This window comes from Phalaenopsis equestris, unplaced genomic scaffold, assembly GCF_001263595.1.
Source record: "Phalaenopsis equestris unplaced genomic scaffold, ASM126359v1 Scaffold000973, whole genome shotgun sequence".
NCBI classification, from domain to species: domain Eukaryota; kingdom Viridiplantae; phylum Streptophyta; class Magnoliopsida; order Asparagales; family Orchidaceae; genus Phalaenopsis; species Phalaenopsis equestris.
In genome coordinates, this window is record NW_018165412.1 from 103451 (window position 1) to 115728 (window position 12278).

Below are 12278 nucleotides of genomic sequence, written 5' to 3' on the forward strand. Positions count from 1 at the left end.
CTTTTAAATGGAAAATAAGTCTGTTCATGCATATGTTATGACATCCAAGTGTTATAAATGTAAATAGGAAAGTTTACGTGTTAGATATGTAAATACATGAGAATTATGCTGTATGCATGTAAATTTTCCTAAATTTTATATGTCATCAAAACAGTTTGACGTTTTGCAAGAAGCTACAAGCTTTCTTGTTGAATATCCTGTATCTTCGGTTAATCTTCCCATCATTTGATCTTGGAAAAAGGATGAAGACGTTACTGTTATTTATATCAAATTTGAATAGAAGATTTTGCAAATTACAGGTTAATAGTTTTATTGAGAAATGATATTAGTTTGATTAATTAGCATCATAATCAACTTCTCTTTTATTGGTTTGTGAAAATATTAGATGCCATTTTACTTGCACTAATTACAAACTAGGATGCAATGAAATTTCTTATCCATGCATTAATTAATAACTGGCTTAAGTGGTTGCTTTGGAAATAAATGATTTTTGTGCTGAATAGTTCAACAAATTGCTAATTATAAATGTCATATTTAAAAAAAACGAAAGGTGAATATAATTATATTTACTTATGCGAGTCATCTTGACCAGTTGGATGAGAGCATATGCTTTCAATTAAGAGATCTTAGGTTTAAGATCTTGTATAGAAAAAAATTCTTATAAGTCATTTTCCACGGGAACAATCAATATGATTTAATGCACATTATGAATCGCAGAATAATATCTCTGGTTGTGAGACAATTAGTTTAGAAAAAATTATTGCTTAGCAATATTACGATGCATGTATGGAAAGGCATGGGGGCTAGATAAAAATTAGTCAAGCAATTTTGTGCCATTAATATCTATATTATGGGAATCACAAACATCGTTTATGGCAGAATTTAAATCACGTTATTTATTTTATTGTCTTTTACATCTATGGCTTTTCATTTAAAGCATTGATTCGCTCTCATGATCATAGATACATACATAGTTTGTCGTATTATTATACAACAAAAAGTAGCGATTGCCCAAGGCCTCTTAACAATACGGTCTCTAATATTAAAATCAAGACCCATACTAAGGAATAAACCAATATTATCAACATCAGAATTGCTTTCTCTTCTGAAAATTTAATGTTCGTTATCTTCATAAGTCTTAAGAATATGGCTGTGATTGAGCGAGTTGAGCCAAGTATATCATAGTATGCTCTTGGCTTGATACAATTATAAATTATTCATATTCTATTTGAGTTTGTGTCGAGCTTTCAAATATTGTTCATACTTGGCTAGTTTAAATTTTTTTTTATGTTTGAACTTAATTTGTACTTGATTTGTTACTATGACAAGTGAACGAGTATTTAAATGAGCTAATAATTCAAACGAGTATCTAAATTTTATATAAAAAAGTATAATAATTAATTTTACAAATTTGATTAAATAATCAATTGAATAAATCATATAAAAAAAATGAACTAGCCCGCATGCAGTCATCTAGTGTTTATAATATATATATTTTCACTAGAATAAATTCTGAGATAGAGAAAAAAATATTAAAACAAGAGCAAATAAATTTAAATGAATCAGTATTACAAAGTAACTCATAATCTGAAACCATGCATCAATTGTAGATATGATTGAGAAAAATCAAATATGGTCAGATAAAACATAATAAAAGAGAAAGAATAAGAAGTGATGTTCACTTTCAGAATTCTATATTAATTTACAAATAGTTAATAATTAATATAACAACAACAAGAATAAACCTTTATCCCATTAAGTGGGCCGTCTATTTGAATCATTTTTCTCCATCACGTCCTATTGAGTGTCATATTTTCATTTAATTTATTTTCATTTAATTCTGTGTCATATTTTCATTTAGTTTTAATAAATTACGATCATTGTTTATACAATAAGCCCAAGTCTTCCAAAGTCTACCTTTACCTTTTATAACATAAGTCAAATCTAAAACATCTACTCTCCCAACAGGATCATCATATGGTTGATGTTTAATCTGACCAAACCATCTAAGATTACTCTCTCTAATTTTGTACGTCACTGGAACTACAGTAACACTATCGCAAATAAAAATTAATAATAAAATAATTATGTAATCAATAATTAATTAAAAAATGTTATAGATATAATAATATTTTACTATTATCTCTATAATTAAATAAATTTAAGCTAATCAAATTTATTTAAATAATATATCATATATGATACGAGCTATATTTGAGCTTAATATCGAGTATTTAAAATGTTACTTGATGAACAACAAACGTGCTTGTTTGTGAGCATAAATGAACAAGTTCAACTATGTTCATGTTTAGTTCATTTAAGGTTCGAGTTTTTAAAAAATGTTCAAGCTTGTTTATTTACTAATTTGAACGAATATAATCAGGTCTTATTTGAGCCTAATTCGAGTTATTCATTGAGTACATTGGTTTATTTATAACCCTCCTTAAGAAGTAGCTTTCCGCATAGTTCAAGATTTCTATAGTAACGCGATTCATTAAAGGTATCGATTTGGATCCCTATCAGGATTTTACTTGACAATTGATTGTATGATAAATTAAGATAGTTCAATTCACTTAGCTTCACAGTATTCTTTGGAATTTCTCTGGAGAAATTATTACTTGAGGGATCCAAACTTTCTATGCATTGCATAACACCAATATTGATTGGGATCTGTCCCGTGAAGTGGTTTTTGGATAAATTCAAATTTATCAATCCAACAAGGCTCGTTAATTTAACAGGAACTTCTCTAGTAAGATTGTTACAATTTTTGTAACAATCATATGGAGAGTACGTTTGTAACGGTCTATTCCTTTTCTGTCAATTATTACTGAATCGGGCAAAGCTATGCCTACAAGGGTAATTAGATTCATGCAGATTGAAAGATCAAACCCTTTATCTAGAAAGATAAGATCATCTTGGGAATTATAGATACGTCTCATATTTTATAGTTATTGAATTGAGAAATTAAAAAAATTTGGGATCGACCCTAAAAGAGAATTATTTGCAAGATCCAAGATTTGAAGTCCTTTTACCTTAGATAGCTCCGAGGGACTTGATGCAAGAAATTTATTTGATTGTAAGCTCAAGATCTTTAGGGACAATAATATATCTCCCATTCATAAATGTATGTTTCCAATAAGATAATTTTGTCCCATGTCAATTAATAAGTGCTGCAATTTTGGAGAAATGATCCTCTTTAAAAAAAAATTATTGATGAGGTGCGATGATAATAACATTGAGATATTCCATTCCATTGTGGAATTGAACCCCTTAAGTTGTTATTTAGAAATTGATAAACTTCAGCATCTAACAACGTAAAATATTACCATGCATCTTGGAATTTCTCCCAAAAGCTTGTTATGTGATAGGTCAACAAGATTTATTGCAGGCTTGTGACAGAATTAGGTATTTCACTAGAGAGAAGATTTTGAGAAGGGTCGAGCGCTGCAAACAAACTCATGTTCTCATTTAGCTACAACTTTCACTTAAGAAATTATTATTTAAAAATAATACAAAATAGACAAAATTCATTAGCGGAGGAAGATGCTCTTTCTATTGACTTGGTTTTTGGTCGATAGTCACTGTTAATGCAATATTCATTTATGTTGGAAGTTATATCGAGAAATAATTTATTCCTGTTAGAAGTTATGAGGATTAGATTTATTTCCTACTATAATTTTATTTCCTTTTCTATTTTAAATTTATTTCCTTGAATTTGATTTATTTTCTTTTCTATTTTAAGTTTACCTATTTTATGTTGTTTTTTTTATTTCCAAATAATTATTATGAATTGATTACTTTGAGATATTATGTGGTTTATCGCTTTTTATTGTCTTTTATATTCTAAGATTCATGTAAATGCTATTTATAACCCTTTGTGATATCAATACATTAATTTTCATTGAATTTTGAAAACCAACATTGTATCGGAGCCTTATGATTGAACCACTTTTGTATACTTGCTTCGTGATGTCTATTTTAGTTTCAGTCCCCGACAAAAGCGCCAAAAGCTTGACCGCCTTTATCGTGCTGGTAATATAATTTTATATTTTTATAGCGGAGAATACTATTGACATAGGTATTATAATTCTTAATTAAAGTTTTACTAGGATTCAAACACAAGTGCACTTATCATTCAACTAATATAAGATTTTCTTTTAAAACCCCAGCATCGATCTCATAGGAAAGGTGAAAACTCTTTTTATGACGACTTAGTAAAACTTCACTTAAACTATAAGCAAATTATCTAGGAAATAAAGTCGAAATTATAAGTGTAGAAAGAAGTAACTAATACCTACTAATTCAGTTTCCAAACTTGAAGAAAATGCAAAGTGTTTCTAAACTAGCTTTATTTAGAAGAGTTCAAATTATGCGAAAATCTTTTCCATTGCAATGAGATCATAATCAATGTACAAATCGAATGTTTAAAGGTTTAAATGCTGTTTTGTGACAAGTAGGATCGTACCTATTCTTTACCCTCTTCCGAGTGCATAAAGAATATTGACTAACTTAGAGTTAGGTTTTCAAATCCTTGGTTATGCTAGATAGTTTCTAGTCTGTCACTCTAGATTACCCACTGTGCCCACTATTTTGGACAAACCTAGCCTTGAGTTTCAAACTATATATAAAATTGGTTAAAGTTCTAGCCTGCCACCAAAGAATCTCCAATTTACACCCATCAAAATTTATCTCTATATCTATTTGCACCAACCTAAACTAGCTTTATGTAGAAGAGTTCAACTTATGCGAAAGTTTTTTCCCTTGCAATGAGATCATAATCAGTGTAGGAATTAAATGTTTAAAGATTTAAATGTTGTTTTGTGACAAGTAGGAGCATACCTATTCTTTACTCTATTTCAAGTGCATAATGAACACTGATTAACTTAGAGTTAAGTTCTCAAATCCTTGGTTATGTTGGATAGGTTCTAGTCTGTCACTCTAGATTACCCACTGTGCCCACTATTTTGGACTAACCTAGCCTTAAGTTTCAAACTTTAGATCAAATTGGTTAAAGTTCTAGTCTATCATCCTAGAATCTCTAATTTACACCCATCAAAACTTATCTCCATATCTATTTGCACCAATCTATGGGCTACCTTCTCACTCACCATATTAATATGATTCTTACTAGTTGAAGAATCCATATCCCTCCCTGGTCATTATGAACTCACAACAAGTTTTAACATACTAATTGACCAGATTGAATATGTAAGTTAAGTACGAAATAATGAATCATCACAAGTATGGAATAAGAGAAATCTTAAACAATTTCAATCTTCAACATGATTAAGTTTTATTGTAAGGAGAAAGATAAATAAAACTACTCATATTTCATGGGTATAGCACAACAAAACATGATTTATATTAAAATTCAAGTTTGCACAGTAAAACAAAAATACAAAGTACTTATATTAAACTCCTCCCTAAGCAAATCTTCTGAAGCTCCTTTGAATAATCCTTGCTTCAATAAACACATACAAGACTTATACTCATACACTCACAAAGACTCCACACCAACCAAGACCTAATTACACACACACACACCTCCACACTCTCACATAATTTGGCTCCTCTCACAATCTCACATAATTAGCCATCCTCTTTAGCTCCTCTTGATTCCTTTTTTAATAACTCTCTACATCCCCAATAGTCACTTCAGATGCCTCTTCAAAATTCATTCAAATTTAATGCATAAAAATCAAAACTGATTATGGCGCTTAGGCGCTAGCCTTCTAGAAGCCTCATATAACTGTCTTACGCCTAGGCGATAGATCTTGACGCCATGGCGCTGGGCTTTTCGTTTCATGTACAGGGTCTGACGCCTAGACGCCAGTTCACTTTGTGCTACCTTGCTTCATTTGACCTTGTTTTGCTCCATTTTCGCTCATTTTTCTCTAAAAATTCATCTCTTGTACCTGAAACCAAAGACATACAAAATATCTTTCATTAAAATGCAATACATTAAAAATACGCATAAAATGTATATAGAAAAATAACACATTTTAAGGCGTATAGCCTTGATACAGACCCTAGATTCTTCTACCATCGAAAACTTCCTATTGCTTGCTATTGACGATCTTTGCCGTGTTGAAGACACTTCCTCTGCCTTCCCTTTTCAGATTTTTCTCCAGAAACTTCCTCTCCTTGCAGGCACTAGACGCCGGAAACTTCCTTCTTTCCTTGTAGTTTTATTCAGTTGGCGGTCTCCTTCCTTGCAGATTTCAACCGCTGGTCTCATTCCCTGCAGATTTCAACCGCGGTAACCCTTCCTGTAGGCCTCAAATTCTCTGATATCAAATCCTAGCTTCCTTCTACTCGTCGGAACAATTCATTACCCGTAATGATGACCAATCATGTCGTTGCGAGCAATTTGCCGCCTTTGTTTGAGAGTGCCGCAATGGCATCCGGATTTGGATTACCAGCTACAGATGCTGTTTCTTGGAGGTTGTTTTTTTCTTCATGATCAAGTTCGAGTGGATCAGTGGAGTTGCAAAATCTCCATAAAATTGGTAGTCATGCATCAACTTTTGATTTTTAGATGCATCTTGATCCGCTTTATATTCATTACTTGAGTGCTGCATAGCCTGCTGCAACTAATTTCAATGATCCTTTGTTGGAGAGGAACTTCATGGGTAATTCTTAATGCAGATTCGTTGGCATCCAAAATACATATCTTGGGTCTTTGCTTCATCAACAGAAACAGTTTGGAATGCGATATCTCGGTAAGTTTGGCTATTATGTCCGCCCTTTTGGTCTTGGTATGTCCTATCAGGGAAGTCCTTAGGCAAGCCCTATTCTCCCAGCTTCTCCTGTTGGATCTTGTATCTCTTTGAGGCATACTGAGCGGAGTAATATCTATAGTCCTTCGGGCATGAGAAACCTAGTTGGTAGTGTGATGGGTTCGTAGCATTTGGATGGTGGTGGGAACATCCATGACGGCTTTGCTTCCTCTCTTATGATGGAATTTAAGAACAACAAGACCAAGTGCTATGAGCTTTCTGATATTGCCGGTCATGTAGTTGAGTTTAGTGCTGACCAGTATGGGACTTGATTCATACAACAAAAACCACGACTAAAGAGAATGACATGGTTTTTCGATGAAATCATGCTCCGTGCTTTTTCTTTAATGACTGATATGTTTGGAAATTATGTGGTCCAGATGTTTCTTGAACATGGTTCTGCTGCTCAGAAAAGTGAGCTGATAAAGCATGTATTGACTCTTAGTTTGCAGATGTATGAATTTCCAGTGATTTAGAAAGCAATAGAAGTTGTTGATTTGGATCAATAGACTAAAATGGTTAAAGAGTTTTTTTTTTTCGCAGCAGACCCTTCTCCGGAGTTTTTTCTCGCAGCAGACCCTTTTGCGGATCCTTTTCTGCAACAGACCTACTTTAAGAGCCTTTTCCTTAGCTGGCTCTCCTCAGGAGTTTTTTTTTCTCTCAGTAGACTAATCTCTAGAGCCTTTTCCTGCCTCGGGTCTGCCTATGGAGCCTTTTCCTGCCGTAGGCCCTCCTCCGGAGTCTTTTCTTGTAGCGGACTCTCATCTAGAGCTTTTTCTTACATTAGACCCTCCTCTGAAATCTTTCCTGCAACAGACCCTCTTTCAAAGCTTTCCTGTAGCTGACCCTCCTTCGAAGTTTTTTTCCTGCATCAGGCCCTCCTCTGAAATCTTTCCTGTAGCAGACTCTCTTCCGGAGCATTTCCTGTAAAATACCCTCCTCTAGAGTCTTTCCCTGCATCAGACCCTCCTCTATAATATTTCATATAGTAGATCCTCCTTTGGAATCTTTTTCTACAGCTGACCCTTCATAGAACTTTTCCTGCATTAGGGCCCTTTTTTGGAATCTTTCTTGCAACAACCCCTCCTTCGGAGCTTGTTTTTTTTCTCCTTTTTATTCTTTTTTTATTCTTTTTTCTTGCAGGCTATACCTTGCAGCCTTTTCTTGTAGGTTCTCTACTTGTAAACTTTCTTGCTGAATAATTGGAGGAGCCTTCCGCCTTCTTGCAGACACTGCAGAAACTGCAATCAATGACAACTGCAGTCAGCGAGAAGTCAACTATTCTTGCAGATTGTTTACTTCGATGTGAACTCTCTTGCAACGTTAACTGTAAGAGCCTTCCGCCTACCTAAAAGCACTGTAGAAACTATAGTCAAAGACTTCAAGTTCTACCTCATAGAATCTTTCTCGTTCATTGTTTGATGTTTTCAAATCTAAGTTGAACATGGTTTTCAATAATGTTTCAACTTAAGAGGGTGTGCTAGAAGTTATATTGGAAAATAATTTAGTTCTGTTAGAAGTTGCGAGGATTAAATTTATTTCCTAATATAATTTTATTTTTTTTTATTTTAGATTTATTTCCTTTTCTATTTTAGGCTTTCCTATTTCATATTGTTTCCTTTTATGTCCAAATAGTTATTATAATTATAAGTTAATTCATTGGAGATATTAGGTGTCATATCTTTATTTTCCTATTATTTCCTTTTTTATTGCCTTCATTTTCTAGGATTCATGTAAAAGTTATTTATAACCCCTTATGATATCAATATAATAATTTTCGCTGATTTATGAAAGCAAACAATTGATATGGGAACTTCACTTCTATTTGCATTCTGAGACATGTTTAAGCGATATGTTTTAGAAGAAATAATTCAAAGTTAACCTGGAATAATAATATCAGAAATGCCACAATTGTGTAGGTCTAAAATGGAAATGAGCTTCTGCTTTTAAAGACAGAGAATTTAGGTCATATAAGACAATAACTTAGGTAAGAATGGAAATTCGACATGGGGAAATCCAATTAAAGCTAATCAGGTTAAAATTCAAGTGGCCTGAAAGTTATATGAACTCTAATTGTGATAGATTTGCAAATTTAATTTTAAATTCCTTGCATATTGAAGCACTTCCATCATCTATCATTTCTGTAAAATTGTTTTCTAAGGCTGCAACTTTTTTGATAAACCACGAATAAGAAAGGTCAAAATGGTTCAACTTAGTGAGGAGTTAATAGAATTAGAGATTCTTGTTTGATTGGACAATGCCACTTATGCACATATACTTCAAGTGTTGTAAGCAAAAAAGTGATGGATCAAAAGGCGTGACATGCGAAAGGCCTTCCACAACATCAGAAATGGAAGATATTAGGGGTTTAAGTGAGCCAAGAAAGCTAGCGAGTCGGCTCAAGCTTGGCTAGTAATTCAATTCAATCTTAAGTGTGCCAATAATTCAATTCCAAAGAATATGGTGTGGATCAAGTTGACTTCGCTTAAAATCAAGGAGTTTTCACAATAATAGTACAAGAAATTTATTTTTTGACAATTCATAATTCTTACCAGAGGAGTGTTTATGATATGTGTGTTTATTATAAAACGTATTTGTAGAGCAATGTTATATATTTATTTTATGGTTGATGATATAGTAATAGCTAGTGAAAACGGTGAAGTAATAACATATTTAAAAATTTTATTTAATAGTAAATTTGAGATAAAAGAATTGGGTCAAACCATATACTATATTTGGATAGTTATAATAAGGAACATAGGGAAGGGCAAATTACATTTATTGCAGTGTAATTATAATTGGGGAAAGAGGGGCTTCGCTTGTCTATGAAACTAAATTCTAGTATCGCCCGACTTTGCATCGGGTAGGTAGACCTTCTAGTTAAGGAGGTGCAAAGAGAAAGAGGGGCTATGCTTGTCTAATACTTGAATCAAAGTGAAGATTGCTATTTATTTGAATTAAGTATTAAACTAATTAAATAGATTTAATTTTTGTTTCTTCTTGTGTGTAGCTTATTATGTTGCTTATTATCACCTCTTCACTTATAGTTTACATTAATGTTAAATCGTACGGGATATTATTATTTACTTACCTTACACCAAAATTTTTTACTATACCACCATTTTAACTTTTAAAAAGTGAAATAAATCTTTTCATGCATAAATAAGGTTCTATGTATGTTAAAAGTGAAGTTTAGTGTTAGATATATAAAAACATAGGAATTGAAAGGTATAAATGTAAATCTTCCAAAAAAAAAAAATACATCAATTGAAAATCCGATATTATTTCATTATGCGATGTCTTAAACATAAGAAATGAGAATTTTAATTGTGTAATTATCTTCCCCTGCACGTAATTAGATTTAAAAAATGGCATTTACATACAATTTCTATGTAGTTACACATCTTACACCTAAACATTACTTTTTTTTTACATTTATACCACCCAAATCTTTTATATTATTTTTCAAAAAGATTTGAGATTTTAATTATCATAATGTTTCTTATTTCTTGATATCAAACAAGTTTTTTTGACTTATAGAATACTCTACTTTATCACCCTTTTTATATAACATCCTAACATCCAACTATTATGAAACATAAATATGAGTTTAGAAATAATTGATCCATGACATATAATTACTTATAAAAAATCAGGCTAATTTTAATTTATAACTTTAACTGATATTATTACTCGGAAAAAAAATGATTTGATAATACTTTAAGCTGCTATTATCACCAACATGGTCTCAAGCAACTCAATGATTCAAAGTGAAATGCGGACTACAAAGACAGAGAACTTTAATTGAAATATTAGTAAAACACAATATTATATATATTGGGATCACTAAAAACACTTTTTGAAATAACTCAAATACAAAAATGATCATCAGTTAATTATGTTATTTGATGATTAAACCACTGATTCACTTTTACGTTGATAAATACATAAATATTATCTATCACTTTATCAAGGAATTGGAAATAAGTGGTTGCCCAAGACCTCTTGAGCAATAAGGTCCCCAATACACTCCATAGTCCAACAGCAAAACCAAGTCCCATACCTAGGAACAAACCAAAATCATCATCATCCTGAAAATCGCCTCCTTCTTCATGAATTATGAATTTTATATTCATCACCTTCGCAAGTCTTATGTAGTGGCTTTCCACATAGTTTTGGATTTCCATAATAACTTGATTCATGAAAAGTGTCAAGTTGGGTCCCCGACGGGATTCTACCAGACAATTGATTGTAAGATAAGTTGAGAAAACTCAATGCAGTGAGCGACACAATGCTCTCTGGAATATCTCCTGAGAAATCGTTCCATGAGAGATCCAAACTTTCTAAGCTTTGCATAACACCAATTTTATTTGGTATCTGTCCCGTGAATTGGTTTCTCGATAAATTCAAGCTCATCAATCCAACAAGCCTCATTAATTCAATAGGAACTCCACCAGTGAGATTATTACATGAAAGATCTATAATGTTCACAAGAGAGAGTATGTATTTGAATTCACGGACTATTCCTTTTATACCAATCATTATTGAATCAGGTAAAAGTACGCCTGGAATGTAGAAAAGATATATGGGAATCAAAGGATCACTTATTTCGAAATGTACCTGAGGAATTAGAGATTCAAGCCTCTTATTTTGTATGGTCATTGAATTGAGAAATTTAAAAGATTTTGGGATTGGCCCAGAAAGAAAATTTTTTGAAAGATCCAAGATTTGTAGATCTTTTAGTTTGGATAGCTCCCAAGGAATTGATCCACATAATTTATTTGAGTGTAAGCGTAAGATCTTTAGGGACAATAATTTTTCTCCAATCCACAAAGGTATGCTTCCTGTAAGATAATTTTCGCCCAAGTCAAGGGTAATAAGCTTGCTGCAATTTTTGAAAAATGGCATATTCCCTTGAAAAACATTGTCGTTGAGGTGCAATGAAATTAACATTGGTAGATTCCCTATCCATTGTGGAATAAAACCCCTTAAGTTGTTGTATGAAATGCTGACAAACTTTAGCATCTTATAGCTTGAAACATTACCATTGCACGTTGGAATTTCTCCTGAAAGATTGTTATGTGATAAGTCGAGAAGAATTATTGAAGGCATTTGACATATAGAATTAGGGATTTCACTTGAGAGATGATTTTGAGAAAGGTCAAGCACCACCAACAAACTCATGTTCCCATTTAAATATAACTCAATGCCGCTTGAGAACTTATTATTCGAAAATGATACAGAACGTACAAAATTCCATGGCCGAGGAAGGCATCCTTCCAATTGATTTGATCTTAAGTCGATAGTTGCCCCTAATGCAATATTTAATGACATTGGAAGTTCACCTCTTATTGCATTCTGAGACATGTTCAAGTAAATTATTTGAGATGATAAATTCCAAAACCATCCTGGAATGATATCAGAAATTCCACAATTGGAGAGGTCTAATTTGACAAGCAGCTTTTGATTTTGAAGCCATAGTGGGAATTGAGGACCAAC

The 12278-nt window shown here is 32.4% G+C and overlaps 1 protein-coding gene across 1 annotated transcript in view; it reads right to left on the reverse strand.

Annotated features, from left to right (window-relative positions):
* Positions 1–10889: 10889 nt before the first annotated feature.
* LOC110032563 (probable LRR receptor-like serine/threonine-protein kinase At4g36180) overlaps positions 10890–12278 on the reverse strand; it is a 2770-nt gene continuing 1381 nt past the window's right edge. The window contains exon 2 of the mRNA XM_020736231.1: positions 10890–12268. Coding sequence (XP_020591890.1) covers positions 10890–12268 — 1379 coding nt within the window. The remainder of the gene's footprint in view (positions 12269–12278) is intronic.